This window comes from Lycorma delicatula, chromosome 7, assembly GCF_047948215.1.
Source record: "Lycorma delicatula isolate Av1 chromosome 7, ASM4794821v1, whole genome shotgun sequence".
Lineage (NCBI taxonomy): Eukaryota > Metazoa > Arthropoda > Insecta > Hemiptera > Fulgoridae > Lycorma > Lycorma delicatula.
Genome location: NC_134461.1, coordinates 131,216,672 through 131,240,609, shown reverse-complemented (window position 1 = coordinate 131,240,609; position 23,938 = coordinate 131,216,672). Strand labels below are relative to the sequence as shown.

Genomic DNA, 23,938 nt, shown 5'->3' with positions numbered 1-23,938 from the left:
GAAAACAGCAATTCTGAACTGGAAAAATTTCAGGCAGCAGATTTCTATACACACAATAAAAAAATAAAGTCTGTTTGTTTTTTGTTTTTTAATGATGAACTAACTGGCCCTTACTTTTGAACCACATGCTTTGTATAACATTTTTATTGTTTTAGTGTAAATAAATCTTTAGAACATAAAATATAAAAAAAAATTCTTTAAAATAATTTTGCCCCATCCTGCATATAATTCATATTCAAAAGAAATCATAAAGGAAATTAGATGTTAGTTGGGTACAGTTAATAAGACCACTCATGTGATAAATTGCTGTATCACAGTAATATATACAGGTTACTTAGAGCCATCATGATAGACACAAGAAATCAATAAACGAATCTTCTGCTGATAATTTCTATACCAATAACATTTTATTTTTATTAAACTTTTTGTCAAAACTTCTGATAACTCATTACACAATGTCTAATGTCTATGAAATTCAAGTAAGTAAAAATTAAGTAACTTGTATATTTTTAAGTTTGATAATATGTGGAGAAATCCTCATTTAATCATTAACTCAAAATCACACATTGTTGTAGATAGGCTTGTCATCATTATTAAATATTTATTATGGTTACATCTATTCCTATCTAAAGTATAATGTTACCTGCTTGAAGCGGGAATCAGATTTCACATAATAAAAATGGGCTGTCATATCGTTTGACGTACATAAATATCAATTATGAACACCAATATGTAAAAACTTAAACATGTTAATTTATTTGTGCATTTGTGTCAGGGTTCTCGCAGCAATACCAATTTTTTTTTCCAGGACATATACAATTTTTTCCAGACAGCACATAACATAAGAAACCTTTGATACCTCCCATTAAAAAGATCAGTAACAGATAACATAGATAAAATTGTATTCTTATGTCCTACACAGCAACATTTATTACACATAAAAAATAAAATGCAACAGCTTCAACATTATTTAAGACATTTTATTTCAAACATATATTTAATAATACAGGCACTGAATTCCCCTGCATGCGCTCCAACATAAGGGATAGGGTTTTCCCTATCCTTTAATGGATAATCCAGACAGGTTCACAATGATTGAGAACCTGTCTGGAATACTATGCATATATCTGTCTTCAGATTAAAGGCATTTAACAAAAAATACTTAGACTTCCATTACATATTATCATAGCATGAAAAAATATACGATAAAGTTAAATCTTTGATGCCTAATTTTTAAACATTTTCACCTTAATGTTACTAGAAACCAAACGAAGTGTTATGTTAAGACATGGAAAAAAAATTGTCAATAGATGACACGACACGTGTTTGTTTCCTATATATAACAATTCACATTTTTAAATTTGTAAAACATAAAAATTTATTTTGATCAAGACTTTTCAATAACTTTGATTTAGTAAACTGAATAATATTCAGCCAAGTCAATAAAATGTATTTACTGGACTTGGAAAAATTGTTTGTGCCTGTAGAAACCTTGATAAAAAGTTCCAAGGTATTTTACAAAACGCATATTTTTTATTTGTCAAAACAGATTTGGTGTCTTACACATGTAATACTCAACTAAAACTAATGATAAAAATAATAAAATTAAATATCACTTCATCAATTTATATCCGGATTATCACATTTGTTCTCCACAATATTATTTTATGTTATTTATTGATCGAATTCAGGCTTCTTTCTTTTCTCTTCTTTGTACTTTCCTAAAAAATATTCAACCACCTGCTGCATTAGCTTTATGTTTACATACATTTCACTAAAAAATTAACTTTGTTAAAATAAGAGTCTGGAAAAAAGTAAAATTTTAGAAAATTTCAGAACACTAATAAATATTTCAGGAAAAATTGTAAAAATACAAAATTCCAAGAGTTTTTCAGTCCTGAAATTTTTTTCAAATTCCAGGCTTTTCAGAACACATGAGAACCCTGTATATTTATGAATGGACAATCTTTTATAAAAAGAATAATAGTAACTATTCTTAAAAATAACAACATCCACCTCTATCAAACCAGATTGAGAACCATTTTTTTGTACAACTCAACAATATCTCAACTTACAAGGAAGAGCTTTGTTATGTTTCCTTTGGCATTTTAAATACATTATTTAACTGTATAATTGTTATATAATTTTTTTTTCTTTAAAAAATTTCCTCTTACAGAAGTAATATTAATTCTTTGAAGAATTTTTAAATAATTCTAATTAAAAATTAAAAAAAAAGAACCTCAAATTTCTACATCTCTATTCAATATGCACATACATAGGTGCTCGAACAATTTCCATTAACCTCTCTTGTATTGTGATTTATACTTTATATTTTGTATCTTCATACTTTATTATCTTAACAATATTTCCTCGGTTTATATGTTAAACAATTAACGGGAATTTTTAATTACACATATTTGTTATTTTATTACAATTAATTGTGTACTTTGTTATGCTGCTTTGATCAAGGTTTTACCACAAATTCCCTTTATCCATCCAGGCAAATGCTGGATTAATTCCTTTTTTCTATAAGTGGAGTAGGGTATGTATTTATTCCTTATATGATTTATAAAATGTATTACTATTAATGTAATGTATGTACAAACCGACTCAACAAACTGTCCAAACTGAAGTCCAAACCGTGTACACTGCGTACAAACCGAAGTCTGAAATGAAAAATCTTACAATTTGTTTTGGACTTCAATCCTGGTAAGCCTGAATATATTTAAAAAAAAGATAACTAACTGGATGAAAGTATGTAAATTGTCAGATTAATAAATAAATAAATAAATCTGCAGTCCTTTTATTTTAAATAATTTGAAGTATTTAAGGGTAACACATTCATAGTCTAAATTAAATAATTTTTTGTAACTAATAACACTCATGCATATTTTTATAATAAAAAAGGATTCTAAAATTATATTATAAAACATAAATTACCAAATGATTATGTTACAATATTAAGAACTTAATCTAGACATAACTAAAAAATAAAATGCAGTCTTTCTAATCTTAAGATTGATACGTTTCAATAGATAATACATAAATTTCTTTTTTAATTACAAAGTTTTAGAGTCTAAATTATTCAATATCAACAGATATCTAATCAAATGAATTACGTAAACAAAATTACATGAATAAATTTAAAACTAAAATATTCAGATTAATTTAAGTAAAAAAACATATAAGTAATTAATTACATGCACAGCAACTTGTCGTTCCAAAGCTTGCCAGTTTCAAAAATCCAATTAAGTTGAATAAAATGGATTAAAAATGTTGAAAAATTTGCATTAAAATACATCTAAAAAATTTTTATCATAATACCAACTTGAAATTATGATAATCCAAAATTATCAACAACTTTCAGTAATCTGTAACCTATAAAGAAATGCTCTACAATAAACAAACAGTATACAACTTCAAACAAGATTATGAAAAATTTTAAATATTTTTAACTAGTATTTATTATATGTTTGCATTGTTCATACATAAAAATCATGAATGATGTTACTTGCTCAATGTATCTTGTCACTGAAAAATACTATAACTCTACTGTAAATTCACACAACATGCCAGAAATTTTTTTTTTGGGGAAAAATTTATAATAAAGTACTGAAAAGAACAAGTTAAAAGATACCGCAAAGAATCAGTAAAAAAAGTTAAGTTCTGCATGTTTCCAATGCACATTACTATTATGCAACAAATGTTTCCGAGCAGATTCTTTTATTTGTTGATTAAAATATAAAAACGAAGTGTTAATTTCTTTAAAATCTTACCTATATCTAAAGATAACAACATAATGGTTTAGTAAACAAATGATCAGGCTAATTTCTGATTTTTAATAAAATTTAAGTAGAAAACAAAGAAATAATACTAAATATTGATATTTAATTTTTATAGATAATTTTTACTGAAAACATTTACCCAAGACAACAGGAGTTATATTTATCTAAAAAATATAAAAATAAATTTTGACTTATTTTCACAACTTCAAAATTATGCATTTTATAATTTAAAAAAAAATAATACAAGACCATTTTTAAGAAAATCTATTAAGCTTTCATTTTTATGTAAATGAATTTACACAAATAATAAAAGAAGCTGGCTAAAAACTAAAACCAATAATGAGACCGATGCCATTTTGTATCATGATTACTTAACCTCTCGACCAATTTTTCTCTCAATCAAGTTGACACTTTTCTTACACGCTTTCACTGACATCTGTTTCCACTAAAAATTTATATCTAACAACTTCTTAAAATCAGTTAAAATACCTGTTTACCTTGCTCTAATGTATGTAACATTTTATAAACTAATTGTTCTTTATAATTTTTGACATCATGAAAATATCAATTGATTATATATATAATCAATCTCTTTCTATCTCATATATATATGAGCAAGAGAGAGAGTGAGTGTGTATGTTAACAACCATATTAAGTGGTTAATTTATAAAGCTTTTCTAAAACTATTTTTAACAAAAGTAGTAAAATACAAATATAAAAATAAATAAAAAGTAATATAACACTATAGACTACCAATATTATTAAAACGTTTAAGCTTTTCTGGAAAGCTGTCTTTGTACAGAACCGGATCAGCTCTAAATTCTACAGTTTGTAACGGCATTGTTCCGTAAATAGCAGAAAATCTATCAATACACTGAGAACGTTCAATCATATGACTCAAATCTGCTGACAACATTTCTGTATTAGTACACTCTGGACATTTAAATTTTTTACGTGGTGTAACCTTAAAAAATGAAAAAAATAAATAAGTATATTTGTTACAAGAAACAAAAAGAAGGTAGTAGAATTATTAATGAAAATTAACATCACTGAAACATTCTACAAAAGAAAGTATTAAATATTACCTTAATTGGTGCTTTATTAGTAACATTAGCTACAAGAAAATTCATCGCAATGTCTTCACAGTTCATGTGATCATCTACCCATTCCTTAATATCTCCTGGCATACCAGTAGTGTAAAGATAGCTCCAATACTGAAATAAAAAATAATTGCTTCATAAAGTATAATATTATGTATTTCACATAATTTCTTACATCCTGATAAAAGCAATGTGAAACTATCAAACCACAAAGAACCAGACAGTAAATGCCAAAAATTGAACTGCTGATCTATACATTTATAAAATTGTTTTGGATAGCAGGATCCACAATCAGAGTGGCCTTTTACATACATCTTGTTCCATATAAAGAAATAAAAATTAATTTTTTTTCATTTGTTTATTTAATATTAAACATGTAAAATCTTGTTTAAATTCCATTTGTATGTGCTCCTCCATTGCCCGCATACGATTTTACCAGTAACCAAGGGTGTTCAGACATTCTCTTTCAAGTTGAAGGGTCAAAGTCAGAAAAACAATCTCTATCAGCAACTTTCAGCTCATTTAGATTTCTTAGTAGCAAATGGAAGATTCTTTTCTTTGATTACGTTCCAAAGAGAGTTGTCACAAGTTGTTAAGTCTGGAATTCTACATAGCTACTGAATTTCAGAGACCAATCTACCGAACTTCAAAATGTTAATTTAAAAGGTTTCCTACAGGGCGAACATGAGATAGAGCTCAATCTTGGTGCAAAATGGCAGTTAATTCCATACTGATCAATCAAGGCAAGGAAAAAATAATTTTCAAGCACGTTAAGGTATGAAATGCTGTTAATACTTCCTTTAAAAAAGCGTGGTACTATCAGATGTGTGATAGCAGTCAGGTGACTGGTCTGTGATTTCCTCATAAAAGTGGGGATTTTCTTTACACCAAAAATACACATTCAAAAATTACTACTATGGTAAATAGCACATTTGTCAGAGAAAAAATTGGTTTCCTTGATTGAATATTGGAAAAATACCTTTGAAAGCTTTAAAAAAGCCAATCCTGGGCAAAAAGCTCATTAATAACACAGTTTAAAGAATTTAAACTCATGATTTTTTTTATTTTTATTTTCTGAAGCGCCGAATGGGGAATATTTACGATTTAAATATCGTAAATAGGATTCCTCAACAACATCCGAAGTATTCAATTGAGTGGAAGGATGTTTCAGATCATTTAAAATCTAAGACAGATGTGGAACAGGTTTTTTCCCCATTTTTGGAGTTGCTACTGATATATGAATGATTTAAAAGATCTCAACCGGTGGGTAGGCCTTGTGGCCCACCCATTTGAGTGGACACACAGAAAAGATCCAAACTGGTGGGGGGTTCTCACAGTTCTCCTCATTAGAGTGGGCACATAGTTTGAAAAGACCCAAATTGGTAGGGTTTTCCCAGTCATAGGGGCCCCATTAGAGTGGGCATCTTAATATAAAGAGTTAGACAAAAGATCCAGTATCGGTGGGCCGACCTGCCATGCTGAACTTACAGCCAGTAGGTGGGGAGGACCATTTGAGTCAGATGGACACCTCCCTGGGGCGAATATTGTTGCTTGGGTGTGGATCTGCTCCAGGGAGAAATGGAGATAAAAATTCTTAAACCTATTAGCAAGTTTTGCGACAAACAAGTATTTTCTTAATAGCCATTAACTGATTTGATACCATTCTCCACTCTTCTTTGTACTGAGCTAATCTTTTAACATTAACTTACCTGTTTCATACACTTTTATTGAACTCACCTAGCAATAACACTTATTAACTGTTATATCTTTCACATCTGTTGGAATAAGAAAAACTGTAGTCCATCCTCTAATAAAAATCTTTTACTTTCTGCCAGTCCTCTTGATATACATCTTGTAATAACCAGACTTTATTAGAATGAAAAGGATTCAGAAATCAGCCGTTAAATAAAAATTTCCTTAAAAACTAGTTTTAAATACGATTCATACCACCTACTGTCTACACTGACTGAATATAATATTTATAGAGTGATGGGGTTTACATGGAAGTTTTTATAAATTTCCAGGAAGTTGCTGTTTGTATTATTTCGATGTATTAGACAATAAATTTAACTCTAAAACACATTTCAATCAGATTCCAGCACAAAATAATGGTGGTAAGTTGCGACTCCTCTATTACTGGCATCCGAGCAATAACATTTCTTCAGGACCTGCTAACATCTTTAACGAAGGTTATATAATCTTCTATTCCCAACTAACTGCAAGAAACAGAGTCAGTTATCAGTAATATAGAAATTCATGGAAATGAGATGACAGAAACTCTTAATTGAGAGAAAATAAACTGCCACTCTTAAGAGAAAATAAATTGCTTTAGCAATAACTCCAAATTACACTATCATTCCATTAAATCGTATATTAACAATAAATGTAAAAAATAAAATTTTGAGCATCTTATAACGCACGTTGAGGAGAAAAGATGGGCTGGTTATTGGAGGATAAGAAACATTTACTGAGCATTCAAGGAGAGAGACAACAGTAGTAAAGTTTTGTAATAAGTGACAAGGTAAATCTATAAAAAGTTTAGTGATAAGAACCAATTTTTTTGTATTTTTGTTGTAAAATTGGTAATGAAGATAAAAACTGGGCCTACTTATGTTTGTTGTGTAAGTTATAATGTGACTTTAGTTCAGCAGATGAAAGGCAACATAAGTTCTATGCAATTTGGTGTCCCTATGGTGTGCTATGAGCCTACCAATCATTTTCATGCTAATTTTGTCTTTCAAACACAAAAAGATACAAAAAAAATCAAAAACATAAATATCCAAATATGCTATTTGTTCTTAGACTGGTTTCTGATGGAGAAAGCTTACTGATATCAACTCCGCCATTAAGTGGTATGATAATAACATCTCAAAGATAATACCAATCAAAACAAAAAAGTGCAAGAGTGGAATCTATTGGCAAAACGAACTTGGATTGCTTTCTTAAAATCAAAAAAATTCTCTTTTCTCAGTGTTTTATAAAATGGAAAGCTATTTTTGTAATATGTGTAATATTGATGGATTAATAACTGATTGATTTAAATATAGCTGAAAAGCAGTTTAACTACATAATCGAAACAAGATGCTACAATGATGCTCAAGATGTCTCAATGATGCTAAAAAGTAAACAAGTCTGAACTAGATACTTATTCAGTTTCTGTGAAAGAAAAATACGATAGCACAGTTGCCATTCTGAATGCAATTAAGTGCAAAGAATTTAATCTGGGAGTTTATGGGGATTTCAGAGTAAAATGATAATTATGCATTTAAATGATACTTAATATTTAGGTAAATTTCAAGTAGTATAACTAAGGAGATGTTCTATTTTGACAGACAGGCGAACAACAGCGCTCAAGGTCGGTATAAGCAGAAGTCTCAAAAGTGATCCACATGTTTCTTCCCACTGGTAGGCAGTACATCTATTAAATAACCCAACTCATAAAAATACTAAATCTAAATGAAATTAAAAAAAAAGAAATTATTAAAAAACAATTTTATAAATGTCAGGAATATAATTATGTAATAATAATAAAATCCATGAAGAGTGCTCAATGCAATAATCCTTGGCAGCAATTAACCTGATCTGCTTACTTAAATAGGTGCTGTAATTAATGGTTATTTTAAACAGGGAGAACTATAACTAACATGCTATTCTTTCAATTTTTTATAACAAGGGTTGAAGTAAATAGAAATAATTTTTTTTACTTTATGATGAAATGCAGCTCCTGTAAGAACCATTGATATTTGGTTTGTCCATTCAGATTCATACTTCCAGCGTTGTGTAGCATTATCCCAAACATGAGTTCTAGAAGGAAAACCCACTATTCGATCTGGAAATTCTCTCCAAACCTATAAAAGGGATGATATAAATTAAAAATTTATAAATACAAAATGAAATAAGGAAAAATCTAAATGTTTAATTATTCTAATTATTCAATTTTAATTTTGTGAATTTTAAGTGCCTTGGAAAACAAATGAAAACATTTTCAATATTACATTGCAGATCAATTCTGAACATTCAAAGGAAGATTTTAAGCATACGTACAATGATACATATCCTATGTATCATCTACATATCCTTATGAACGATTTTAAGTCATGAATGAATCATGATATAAATATATTCGGTATATGTAAATCTATAAAATTCCGCACATTAAAAATTTTATACAATTTTTTTTTAGCAGATAGAGTGTTCTATTACCTAGAATACTATTCTGGAGGTGATTTTAGAGCTAAAATTAAGAAAAACAGAAATACAAACATACGAGGTCTGTAAATAAAGTAGTGAGACTGGTTCAGAAAAACTTTTTATTTAAAATCCAATTAAACAGGGACTCTTATCACCTTTGAAATAGTTCCCCTTGGGAAGCCTTGCAACGATGCTTCAAATGGGTTTCCCACTCTTCATAGCAATGTTGGAACTCAGAAACCGAATATCCTTCAGATAGTCAGTTACATTTTTTTTTAATGTATTCTACAGTTCCAAAATAGTGTCCTTTGAGGTGTTTTTTTAAAGTCAGGAAAAGGAAAACGTCATAGGGACTCAAGTCAGGTGGATAAGGTAGGTGGTGGTGAGGAGGAACTACAGGGATGTCTTTCTTTGCCAAAAACTCATTAATCAAGAGTGTAGTGTGGCAAGGTGCATTGTCATGATGCAGCACCCAGTTGTCTTTGATGGCTGGTCTCACGTGGGTAACTCTTTCCAACAGTTTTTCAAGAATTTCTCAGTAAACATATTGATTTACAGTCTGTCCTGTAGGCAAAAACTCCTCATGGACAATGCCATTACTATTGAAGAAACAAATTAGCATGGTTTTGATTTTTGATTTGCCCATTTTTGCTTTTCTGGGATGTGGTGGATTTTAAGTATGTCACTACTTGCTGTAGTGTTTTATTTCTGGGTTGTACTCAAATATCCAAGATTCATCACCAGTAATAACATTTTTTTAGAAAATCAGGATCAGTTTCAATTCACCCTAGAAGATAACAGCACACTTCTGTCCTGTTATTTTTCTGTTCAACAGTGAGGTTTTTTGGGACCAATTTTGCATAAACTTTTTCCATGTCTAACTCATTTGTCAAAATTTGATGGACTGTGGTATGGTTCGAATTCAATTGTTCTGCTATTATTCTGACAGTTAATTGCCAGTTGTACCAACTCAAGTCTTTGATTCGCTCAACATTGTTGTCACTTTTTGACATTAACGATCTTCCAGAGCATGGATTGTCCGCAACTGATGCCCAGTTATCTGAAAGTGCTTTAAACCATCTAAAAACTTGGGCTTGTGACAGAGCACCATCTCCATATGCCCTTTCAAATTTGAAAAAGTTTCACAGTAGCATTCTAACAGAGTTTAACACAAAACTTGATTGCACAATGTTGCTCATTTGTATTTTTTTTTTTGTTATTGGTGTTGCAGAGAAATATCATTTACGTACCCCCCACAAGTGAAAGAGTGTCAGACTCGCATGGGTTCGGCTAGCTGCTGTTATTAAGAGCCATGCACTTAGGCTATACTAAGTACATATTTTTTTTTTTTGCAAATGGGACAGCTGAGCTAGGGATAAACATTATGTTACCAAAGAGTGGAAGAAACAAGACAGCTTAACTCCAAATGGGAAAAATATTCTTCATGAGTCCTTAGTTGAACCCAAAAAAATATTTTTAGCCCTTCTCATATCAAGCTAGGACTAATGAAAAATTTTGTAAAAGCAATGAAGAAGGATAATACAGGATTTTTGTACATCAGGCAGAAGTTTTTGAATGTAAGTGAAGGAAAAATTAAAGAAGGAATATTTGTTGGTCCTCAAATAAGAGAGTTGGTAAAAGATGATGTATTTAACTCGATGATAAATAATGTAGAAAGTGCAGCTTGGGCTTCATTTAAAGACATTTGCAAAAGTTTTCTAGGCAAACAAAAATCTGATAATTACCACAATATTGTTAATCAACTTCTTACTTCATACAGAGCTATGGGATATAACACGTCTTTGAAAATGCATTTCCTCCACTAACATCTGGATTTTCCTGGACAACCTAGGAGACATAAGTGACGAACATGGTGAACATTACCACCTAGACATTTCAGTGATGGAAAGCCTCTATAAAGGGAAATGGAATACCAACATGCTAGCCGATTACTGTTGAACATTAATTTGGGATGTGCCTGAGGCTATTTATAAAAGAAAAGCATCAGTGAAAACACAGGTAAGGCCGTGCAAAATTGTAAATTTTGCAGATTTTAACTACATTTTCCCTTAATTTTTTTGAAGCGTAATTTATTTAAAGGTAAGGGTGACAGAAAAATTGTATTTACAGATCTGTAATGTACGCAAAAAAGCAATTCAGAAAATGGTATCACACTTAGAGAAACATTAAACAATTTTTTTTGTCTATCAGTGCTGTTGTTTTATTATTATTTTTTAATTACAATAATCTATGATAATTAGGATAGTAACAGCCTACCTCATACCCAAATTCAAGTTCATCAGCTGTTAACATAACAATATCATCATCAATAGTTAATATGGCTTCAGTTTCAATCTCTTCATAAGGGTAAAACCGGTTTGATAATTTGTTCTCTTTTGTCTGTATTACTTTTAATGGCTTGCTAACTTTTGGCCATGTTGATGCTTAAAAAGAAAATATAAAAATAACAATTATAAAAAATTTGCCATTAATGTAAATGAAAATTTCACAGTTTTAAAAATTGTACAGATATATGACATGTTTCTTATCGATAAGAAATAGATCTAAATCAAGAAAATTCTCAACATTTGCCTGTATCGAGAAACATGAATTATCTAAGGATAGCAATCGTATTTTTTATAGTAACACCTCGAATATACCAAAATTTGTTCAACTTTTCATGTATAAGGGTGGATGAAATACAAACAAGAAGTCTGAAATCTATAATATATTAAAAATATGTTTCTCTACAGAATTTAATCAGTATATACATATAATACCCTATTTCATTCCTAACAGAGGTACCATCATGTTAGTTATTTTTTATTTTTTTCTTGTATACAACCATTTCCTCTGATAAATAAATGTAGGTGTTGCTTAGAGAACTGAACATCACTTGTATTCAATGGGCTGAGATATTGGTAATCAACAGTATAATCAGTTCATCAATAAAGGTAATGCAAAACCACTTTGCTAATTCCCTTCATCTAATAAGCCAGGTATTAAAGCTTGCTATCTTGAAAATTGCTATGTTGTTTTCGTTACTGACATGTGACTGATGTCACATGTCAGAAAACATTATTTATAACCATTATAGTTATGGGAGTTAGCATAACGATAGCATGATAATATCTTCTGATCGGGTTAATCTTCCACAAAAATTTACTGTTCTTGGGAAAATCTTACTGGATGCAAGAATTGATTAATTTATCTCTCAGGTGAGCATGCTGAATATCAACTGGTTATTGAAATGCAACTGAGATTGGTGTTGGCTGGACAACTTTAAATCTTATTCCATGGCTCACAACATGTAGATAAGAGGAGAATAGCATATCAAAACATTTGATATTGCTACACATTGCAATCGATTGTGGTTACCAGATTGTAATTTATTTTATGGCTAAATAGATGCTTTACGAGTTGTAGTTAGGCATCACTATAAATCTATAAGGTTTAAGTAAACCATAAACAATCTATTAGTTGTTTGTATGCCAACTGTTGTTTTTGTGGAGTTGTCTACAAGCATGCCATAAGAACCTCCATTCAGTAGAGGAATTTTGAAACTAATAAACTGATTGCCTTTAAAAATGTATTTTTCTTTATTTATAACATAAAAAATATCCAAAATTAAATGAATAAAAAATTCACATGTAGATCTACTTGTGCAAAAAACAAAAACTTTAATCAATACTTACGATGAGGAGGAGATTTTCGCTGATTATTCCAAATAACAAGAACTTTATTTAAAGAGGGAACTTGAACTAATTGCTTTATTAATGTAAAAAGACTTTCTACACGATCATACGTTAATATAACAGCAGTAAATCCTGATGATCTGGGTGCAGTCAACTGTAGAAATAATGGAGACTGTGGTATATTCTGTTAACATACAAAAAAAAAAAAATATTAATTCTGTAGAATAATGCAGTTTTTCAACTTGTGGGGTGGGGTGTGGCCCCCTAGGAGAGCACAAATATATCAAAAAGAAAAATTTATTAATTTACTGAAAGGAATGCAAATCAAAATTCATTCTGACATAATAAATAACAAAATACACATTTAGACTGATGTAATGCAGTTATGAATAGGATTGTACTGCACAATATATCTATCTAATAACTAACTTATAAATACTAACTTAAAAACAAGTTTAATAATTATTAGCGATTCCCTTGGACCTGTCTTGCCCAGCAAAATTTTTTGAAGGAAGGATTAATATTAGAAATAAACACTCTTTTTCAAGTTCTTTTTCTATATTTAGCTGAAATCTATATTTTGTCTTCAAAGCAGTCACTGCAGAAAATCTGGTTTTGCAAAGGTAGGATGTTGGAAATGGTAATAGTATAGAAAATGCTCTTGTTTTCAGTGCAGTAAACTCATCATCCACCCCCGCCCAAAATTCAAAGTGTGATTTATTACTAAATTGTTTTTTGATTTTGCCACTTGCTGTAAAGTCCTATGAAGATTTTTTCTTCATAAAAAATCTAGCAGTTGAGTCCTTCGGGAGTATTTTGAAATAGATCCCAAACCCACTCATAACTTGCTACTAAGTTGTTGCCAGCAAGAAAATACTTTTTAAAATTCTTTGCCAGCATGGCTAAATAAATTTCAATGGTAACAAAAACTACTTTCACATATTGTTCTTCAGCCTTGTAAGTTTTAACACATTCATCCATATTTGCAAACATTTCTAGGTTTTTGATTTGAATTTCTGCTCCACAATTCCAATTTTTCACAAAAAGCATTAACTTTATCACTCGTATCTAACATATGTGTATTTGCTCCTTACGGTTGAAGATTCATGGTATTTAATTTCTCGAATATGTTGACCGAGTATCTCAATTCCATCATGAATAAACTGTCTAGAAACTTCTGGACTTCTGATCAGTTTTCCTCTTCTAGAAAAATGGCAATTTCAACTCTTAATTTATAAACACATTGTAAAAATGTCCCACGTAATAACAATCTGCCTCACAATATTCTCCCTTTAAAGAATTTAATTTTAAAATTGGTTTGGCATTATGAAAAGCAATTATATGCTTATTGTCAAATTGCTTTTTTAATAGCTCTAGTGCTACGATATAATTTTCATTGGTAATAGGCAAATTCTTAACAACTGCCAACACATCATCCTTCAAAGAAGAATGTAGGTAATACAATTTTTGTAGGTTAGTCAAATCATTACTACTATCGACCAGATCATTGAAAATGCCATAGCAATGCTGCCAATCTAATACACTACCCTTAAATATTGATATATTAATTGGCTGCAATTGTAGTTGGTTAACTACTGTGTTCACAGTGGCTTCTCGAATTACTGTTCTTTGACCATTATTTTTTATCAGATATCATAATCTACATTCAATGGAACAAAAATTATCTTCAACCTGAATACGGTCTGATGAGAGATCATCAAATTCCATTTCAAGGTGAGATTGTATAATTTCATACTTATTCTGTAAATTAAGAAGATTTCTCAATTTGAAGAGCGAAAATATCTCCATTGTGACATCGAAATTATCAATGAATGTATTAATCTGTGTAAAGAATTCATTGTGTAAAGAATTGTTCTTTAACCATTATAATGAAGTTAAACATAGATTAAGTAAAAAATACATAAAATAATGTTACGTAAATAATGGATAGATAAGAAGATGTCGTATCCTCAATTCCAATGTAAGAGGGCAAATTAATCAAATCCTTTTTTATGTGTTAGTCTGGATCCAATTGAAAATTAAGTGTAATTATAATTTGAAGAAGACATATTTAAATCTGCACTATCACAAATAAATCTTCTAATCCACAGAGGAAGACTAAAATGTTCACAAAAAATATGAGTTGAATAGTATTAGCGATCATGCCTGCTATTCTAAATGCTGTAATCCACAGAATAACTTTACGTTAAATAAAATTCATTGATTCACTTGTTCACATGATTATTTAATGTTTCTTTGTTTACTTTTACATACTTAGTTATATTATATTTTTATATTCTTTACATTGTTGCGTGTATTTTATTATAAGTGAGATGAGATGAATATGTTTGTGTCAAGTTATGAACAAGAGTAAACAATACAGAGTGGCCCAAAAGTCACACTACAGCCTGTTATTTCAGAAGTTGTAAAGAAAATGAAACATTTGGATACATCAATGTAAATTAGGTATGAGGGCCCACCTTTGGGGCATAACACAACAATGGCCACCATTTTGAATTGCTGTCCATTTATTTAAATGGGAAAGGGAAAGAAAGAAAGAAATGGGAAAGAGTCATGTGACATATCAAAACAGATTGAAATTTTACCAGGAATTCATTCCTGCAATCAGATTTCAGATAACTTATAACTGTTATGATGTAGGAGTTATTGAAGTTTGAAAATTTTATTCTTTTGCAGGTGACATATGATGGCTCTGATGAAGGAAGAGCAAATTGAGGTGATCCTGATGTCTGGTGAACGAAGCAGTCGAATTGTTGCAGCAGATTTCAACAGGCACCACCCTGTCAGTAGAGAGACTACTGATTTCACATAACACTGTTGCATGTCTCATATCCAAATTCAAGGAAACTGGAAATGTGTCCAACAAGCGATGTAGTAGTCGTCCCAAACCTTCCACTGACGAGGCAACCTTGACGATGGTCTTGGCTGCCTTTACGAGGAGCCAACACAGCACTCAACATCTTGCAAGTGAAACTGGTGTTTTCCTCCATTCTGTGTATTCTTCCTAGCAACCAATGTTACCCATTTAAGATGGAAATGCTGCAAAAACTTTGAGGATGACCCAGATAGACGTGTTGAGTTCTATACGTGGGCATTACGTCAATACCAGAACAATCCTACATTCCCCACAAAGTATCCTATTCAGTGATGAGGCAATGTTTTATATCAGTGACGAGGTGAATCAGCAGAATCACCGATATTGGTGTAATGAAAATACCAACTGGATTGATCCATCCAATGTTGTTGGAGATGTTAAAATTATAGTATGGTGTGGGATATGGGATACCCATATGGTTAGACCAATCTTCATCGATGGGACCATTAATTCAGAGCGGTACTTGGGCATGCTAAGAGACACTGTATTTCCTTTCCTTTTAAATGAAGATTGAACATACCCTTGTTTTTTCAACAAGATGGTGCTCCGCTACACTTTGAGCTAAATGTTACTCAGCGGCTCAATGTCCAGTTACCCAGGCAATGGATTGATTGGCGTGGTCCAGTGGAATGGCCACCAAGATCACCCAACCTCACACCTCTTGACTTTTATTTGTGGGGGCATTTGAAGCAACTTGTCTATGCAGAGGATTCATGATGTTCACCATCTGCAACAAAGAATTACACTGTGCTGTGCAGGAATTACACCAGAAGTGCTTCTGTGAGTGTCTGCTGACTGGAGTTATGCATTCAACAAAATGGAAGACATATTGAACACATCATGTAGCCCTCGAGTGTCAATTTTGGATGCCAATAACTCCTACACTGTAACAGTTATGTGAAATCTGATTACAGAAATGAATTCCTGGTAAAATTTTAATCTGTTTTGATAAGTCACATGAACCCCTTCCCATTTAAATAAATGGGTGGCGATTCAAAATGGCAACCATTGTTGTGTTATGCCACAAAGGTGGGCCCTCACACCCAATTTACGTTGGTGTATCCAAATGTTTCATTTTCTTTACAACTTCTGAGGCTGTACTGGGACTTTTGAACCACTCTGTACAATAATATTAATAAATGTATATATTAACATCAGCTATACAAGGGTTGTCTGAAAAGTTTTGAGCCTCAAAATGAAGATGGCAGCACGCATCAACAAAAGCTAGGGAATGTATTTGCGCATGCATTGAAAGGTACTCAATAAAATTTCAGCCATTTTAGACGTTCCTTTGTTGTTTGATAATCATTTGAGTAAGTCATTGTGAGTGCGTTTGTGAAAATTGAAAAAATCAAATCTCATGCTGCGATTAAATACTTGATTTGAAAGGCAATACGCTTATGCAAATTAAAACCGAGTTGAACACTGTTTACGGGGCTCTGTCCCATCATTTGCCACCGTGAAGATATCGGCAGCTAAATTTAAACATGATCATAGTAGCTTGGTTGATGATGAGTGTTCTGGACGGCCAAGAACTGCAACTGATATCATCAAAAATGTTCAGCAAATAGAACTGGAAGACAACGAATTAAGGTTATAGAGACAGTAGAGGCTATGGGCATATCAAAAGAATGTGTTTGTCATATATTAACTGAAGAATTGGATATGCGTACACTACCCGCACATTGGGTACCACATTTGCTTACTTTGGACTAAAAACATATTTGAATGAACATTTCCAAGGCCTTGCTGGAGCAGTTTAAGCAAAACAAGTCAGATTTTTTGCATAGATTCATAACTGTAGATGAAACATGGATCCACCACTACATTCCTAAGATGAAACAACAGTCAAAACAGTAGACTGCAAAGAGTGAACCTGCTCTGAAAAAGGCGAAGATGGTTCTATTGGCCGGGAAGGTGATGGTGACTGTGTTTTGGGATAATAACAGAATTTTGTTTGTTATCTTCAAAAAGGTAATGAACATTAACTGACAAGTTGAAGACAGAAATTGCAAAAAAAAGTCCACATTTGAAGAAGAAGGTGTTTTTCCATCAGGACAATGTGCCTACTCACACTTTGACAGTCACCATGGCTAACTGAAACTCAGGTTTTGTCCCCTAGAGCACATGAGATGCCTTCTTGCACATGTTGGGCATAGTCTTGGCATCAAAGTCCTTCACTTGGATGAAAGACCTCATAATCGGCCTTCTCTCTGAAGATTACATCAGCTCCTGCAACCTTTTCTTTTATCGTTTCGTGTAGCAACTCGACAGCATTGCCTGTGCTTTTGACATGCATTTGTACTTTGTTGTTCCTGTCCTTCCTTTCCTTTCTGGATTCACTGGGCTTGCCTGTATCCAGCCCCTCAACAAAAACCGCAAACTTCCTGTCCGAACATCTTGCCAGGTATTGTACAAGATAATGAACACAAAGCCCAATCTTGTCGGATGAACTCTGACACCAAGCTGGCACCAAGGCTGCATCTGATCTCCCTGTTGGCCAGTTCTTTGCCCCCCCCCCCCTGGAGTCTATAAAGACCACAAAGGTCTGACACAGTGTTATTTCCACTGCATTGCCTGTGAGGAACCCAGCAGTGGGTCTGTCTACAAGGACCTAACCCGATTTCAACCAACCATCCTCAATGAGTTGAAGCTGGAGGCTCCTGGTGAAGGCTTTCTGGATGTAAATATCATTTGTGCTGGTTGCCAGGTTGATGATAACTGTGTCTGCCTCCTGATAGTTGCAAATGGATTGCTTCACAAGCTTTGACTTCTTAAAGCAATCTGCTGACCAGCTCTTAAGGACAGCTCGTCGTCTGCCACCCCGTGGAAAATAAGGGAAATATAGCTCTTTGCTCCCTTGCTTCCTTGTTGTGTGGGAGGCAGCTTCCGCATCTCCTTTCATCTGATGATACATTCTGATTCCTTGTACAGGAGGAGGTCATTGGCCGCTTAAGGAGATCGACACTGCTTTCCTTAATATCCGGCTTGATTTTGGTGTTAGCCTGCACCAAGTTGTGAAGGACCATGATCTCCGATACCAAACTAGATATAACAGTATCAAGTCCTAATATAAGGTAATGCCCTGATCTGGTCTCGTCTGGAGCACTGGAGACTATTTTATTTATATGTTTAATATCTCCTAATTTAATTTATTTTTATTAGAATACTTTATTTTATTAAATTGTTTAATTTAAACAGATTAGTAATTGTTTTAATTTTTATTAAGGTTAGTTAATTCTAAGTTAGTTAGTTATAATTACTGTGTTTATTGTTAAATTTGAAAAAGGTTATTAGTTAACAAAAATGTGGTGGAAAGGGGAAAAAATAGCAGACAGTAACTGCATAGCAAGCTGTATATAACTAAAAGATTATGACAATTTTCCACTTATATGCCAGAGGGATTTGGACTAGGCTTAATCTAATCAACTCCCACTACCATGTATAACTGATAAAACAAAAAATTTTAGCTGAAAATGAAGGGCAGCTGAACGCTAGGAGTTTTGCCGGACTACACCACCAGCTAACACACAAAGACTGTAACAGCAAACCCCAAATCACAACACATTATTCTATAGCTAGTTTAGCAGACGACACCAGAAAGCATCCTCTGGACTATCTCATGAAGAAGTGCACCAACCGACCATTGCAACTAAACTAATAGCGATGTACTTAACTTCAGAGAAGTTAAGAAAAAAAATAGACAAGTGATTAGAGAAATAGAAATATCTGTTTAAAAAGAACTAAAAAGAAAAAACAGGTTAAATAGAAGGAGATAAAAAAGTTAAATAGTAGGATTAGATGAAGGGGAGCAGTGATACTGCTAGACAGCGGTCTACAAGCAGAACAGATTGTGATGGGGATCCTAACCTACAACCACCATGTGGCTGATTAATAGGTCAGACTGCCTGAAAAGAAAAACCACTAAAAACTATTAAATGTGAGTGAAAAAAGGAAGAAAAATGATAAAGCAAAAGTAAATATATGAGTAGGAATAATGAAAAACAAGTTTAGGTAAAAGAAGGTTAAATAGGGAAATAACAATAGAAAATTATGCCACGTGGCCCATGTATGAAAACACTGAAAAGCTCAGAAAAACACACACAAGATGTGCTGAATATATACAAGAAGAACAAGCAACACTGCTATGTGTATGAAGAATAATATGAGATTGCAACGAAAACCCCCCAAAAAAAAACAACGTAAACTGTGAAAATTCCTTTACAGTGAATTATCTAGGAAACTAGTGGTGACTTTTAATATTTTACCTTTGTTTCACAACCATATTTCTAGGTTGCTACTCTGCGGGATGTTTCAAGTGTTGTACAACTGTCAGGTTATAAGGGAACAAATTATTCTCTCACTACCTTTCTTAATTACGTTTGAACTTTTTGCTACTAATATGTGTTTCATTTTTACTATCTCTCTTCTATAATCAAGGGACTATAGTAAAATTAACCTTTGAATGGATAGTTATAAATAAAGAAAGGTTGTAAAACACAAGTCTTATATATATTATTTATTTTCTGATATGCATAATATATATTATTATTATTATTATTACTAACATATGAAAATTTATGAGAATAGGAGGTTTTATAAAGCTACATATTATCAACTTAATGTATAATTTTAAAATGGAATTTACTCTCATAAAGTACAAGATTCTAAATAAAATGAAGAAGATAAAATGCATTTAAAAGATAAAATGTATGCAAATAATTATTAAGTCATCTATGAACACGACAAAACAATGAGCTTAATATAAATTTAGCAATCTACAAGAGAAGCATTCTGAATCCACGGATTTCATTATATATAAATCATTATATATAAAAAACTTAGTTGTTTCAATTAATAATTAGTAAACAAAATGAATCAAACATTTGGTTAGTTGAGCTCGCTATAAAAAACACATATGCAAATTTAAGTTTATATAAAGTCTATTTAAAAAATATAACCAATTACTTTTTCTCTAATGCTTATAAAATTATTAAGAGATATGTGGTCAACATCACTGCACAGGTAGGAACTAGCAAATAATTCCCCACCACCCAGTTATATCTATGATGATTAGTTTTAAACCGACAACGATTGTTAACGTTTATATGCCTACAAGCGCCCATGATGATGATGAGGTAGAGTGTGTATACGAAGAGATTGATGAAGCAATTAAACACGTAAAGGGAGATGAAAATTTAATAATAGTTGGAGATTGGAATGCAAGCATTGGAAAAGGCAAGGAAGGAAATATAGTGGGTGAATACGGGCTGGGCAAAAGGAATGAAAGAGGGGACCGACTTATAGAGTTTTGCACGAAGTATAATTTAGTAATTGCCAACACCCAATTTAAAAATCATAATAGAAGAATATACACTTGGAAAAAGCCAGGCGATACTGGAAGGTATCAGATAGATTATATCATGGTTAAGCAAAGATTTAGAAATCAACTCGTTGACTGCAAAACTTACCCTGGAGCAGACATTGATAGCGACCATAATTTGGTGATAATGAAATGTAGATTGGGGTTTAAAAACCTGAAGAAAAGTTGTCAGATGAATCGGTGGAATTTAGAGAAGCTTGAGGAAGAGGAGGTAAAGAAGATTTTTGAGGAGGACATCGCAAGAGGTCTGAGTAAAAAAGATATGGTAGAAAATGTAGAAGAAGAATGGGAGAATGTTAAAAAGGAAATTATTAAATCAGCAGAAGCAAACTTAGGCGGAATAAAGAGAACTGGTAGAAAACCTTGGGTTTCAGACGATATATTGCAGCTGATGGATGAACGTAGAAAATATAAGAATGCTAATGATGAAGAAAGTAAAAGGAACTATCGGCAATTAAGAAATGCTATAAATAGGAAATGCAAACTGGCGAAAGAAGAGTGGATTAAAGAAAAGTGTTCAGAAGTGGAAAGAGAAATGAACATTGGTAAAATTGACGGAGCATACAGGAAAGTTAAGGAAAATTTTGGGGTAAATAAATTAAAATCTAATAATGTGTTAAACAAAGATGGTACACCAATATATAATACGAAAGGTAAAGTCGATAGATGGGTGGAATATATTGAAGAGTTATACGGAGGAAATGAATTAGAAAATGGTGTTATAGAGGAAGAAGAGGAAGTTGAGGAGGATGAAATGGGAGAAACAATACTGAGATCTGAATTTAAGAGAGCATTAAAAGATTTAAATGGCAGAAAGGCTCCTGGAATAGACGGAATACCTGTAGAATTACTGCGCAGTGCAGGTGAGGAAGCGATTGATAGATTATACAAACAGGTGTGTAATATTTATGAAAAAGGGGAATTTCCGTCAGACTTCAAAAAAAGTGTTATAGTTATGATACCAAAGAAAGCAGGGGCAGATAAATGTGAAGAATACAGAACAATTAGTTTAACTAGTCATGCATCAAAAATCTTAACTAGAATTTTATACAGAAGAATTGAGAGGAGAGTGGAAGAAGTGTTAGGAGAAGACCAATTTGGTTTCAGGAAAAGTATAGGGACAAGGGAAGCAATTTTAGGCCTCAGATTAATAGTAGAAGGAAGATTAAAGAAAAACAAACCAACATACTTGGCGTTTATAGACCTAGAAAAGGCTTTCGATAACGTAGATTGGAATAAAATGTTCAGCATTTTAAAAAAATTAGGGTTCAAATACAGAGATAGAAGAACAATTGCTAACATGTACAGGAACCAAACAGCAACAATAACAATTGAAGAACATAAGAAAGAAGCCCTAATAAGAAAGGGAGTCCGACAAGGATGTTCCCTATCTCCGTTACTTTTTAATCTTTACATGGAACTAGCAGTTAATGATGTTAAAGAACAGTTTAGATTCGGAGTAACAGTACAAGGTGAAAAGATAAAGATGCTACGATTTGCTGATGATATAGTAATTCTAGCCGAGAGTAAAAAGGATTTAGAAGAAACAATGAACGGCATAGATGAAGTCCTACGCAAGAACTATCGCATGAAAATAAACAAGAACAAAACAAAAGTAATGAAATGTAGTAGAAATAACAAAGATGGACCACTGAATGTGAAAATAGGAGGAGAAAAGATTATGGAGGTAGAAGAATTTTGTTATTTGGGAAGTAAAATTACTAAAGATGGACGAAGCAGGAGCGATATAAAATGCCGAATAGCACAAGCTAAACGAGCCTTCAGTAAGAAATATAATTTGTTTACATCAAAAATTAATTTAAATCTCAGGAAAAGATTTTTGAAAGTGTATGTTTGGAGTGTCGCTTTATATGGAAGTGAAACTTGGACAATCGGAGTATCTGAGAAGAAAAGATTAGAAGCTTTTGAAATGTGGTGCTATAGGAGAATGTTAAAAATCAGATGGGTGGATAAAGTGACAAATGAAGAGGTATTGCGGCAAATAGATGAAGAAAGAAGCATTTGGAAGAATATAGTTAAAAGAAGAGACAGACTTATAGGCCACATACTAAGGCATCCTGGAATAGTCGCTTTAATATTGGAAGGACAGGTAGAAGGGAAAAATTGTGTAGGCAGGCCACGTTTGGAGTATGTAAAACAAATTGTTGGGGATGTAGGATGTAGAGGGTATACTGAAATGAAACGACTAGCACTAGATAGGGAATCTTGGAGAGCTGCATCAAACCAGTCAAATGACTGAAGACAAAAAAAAAAAAAAAAGATTAGTTTTTGTGAAGTATTCATTTGAAAGATATTTTTTGGTGTCTTCAGTGATTTTTGCAATGAATGATTGACAAGAGCAAAGAGTTTGCAGTGAAATTTTATGTTGAGCTAGATAAAAATTTTACCCCCACCCAAAATGATTCAAGAGGTTTATGGAGCGGAGTCATTGAGCCGCACACGATGCTACAAGTGATGCAGTTATTTTAAAAGATGTCTAGAATTTATCGAATTTGATGCTAATCCAGGAAAGCCATTGACGTTAATGGACATGTACCGCATCACTTATATGAACACTTTGGTGAGGTTAAATCAACTTTTAACAGTTTGTAAAAAAACAAGAGACTTTTTCAATGAGTTTATATCATGGAATCCTAACCCAAAAATTGGGATGTGTAATGTTACTGCCAAGTTCATTTCAAAATGTCTTTCCATAGAAGTAGAAAGACAATCACATAGTGATCTGTCAGAAACTTTTTAATTGTGCAAAGGATAATGAAACCTTCTTGTTAATGTAGTAACTGGTGAAGAGAAGTGGGTATATGGGTATGAAATGGAAACAAAAATCTCAGTCTTCATAAAGGGTCAGAAAGTCATCACTGAGACCA

The 23,938-nt window shown here is 32.2% G+C and overlaps 1 protein-coding gene across 1 annotated transcript in view; it reads right to left on the bottom strand.

The window, feature by feature from the left end:
• Positions 1–637: 637 nt before the first annotated feature.
• Positions 638–23,938, bottom strand: part of sotv (exostosin glycosyltransferase sotv) — a 46,521-nt gene continuing 23,220 nt past the window's right edge. Inside the window, exons 6-10 of the mRNA XM_075370281.1 lie at positions 12,772–12,955; positions 11,354–11,520; positions 8,590–8,733; positions 4,871–4,999; positions 638–4,749 (exon numbers count right to left, since the gene is read on the bottom strand). Of these exons, the coding sequence (XP_075226396.1) occupies positions 4,528–4,749; positions 4,871–4,999; positions 8,590–8,733; positions 11,354–11,520; positions 12,772–12,955 (846 nt within the window). The 3' untranslated portion in view covers positions 638–4,527. The remainder of the gene's footprint in view (positions 4,750–4,870; positions 5,000–8,589; positions 8,734–11,353; positions 11,521–12,771; positions 12,956–23,938) is intronic.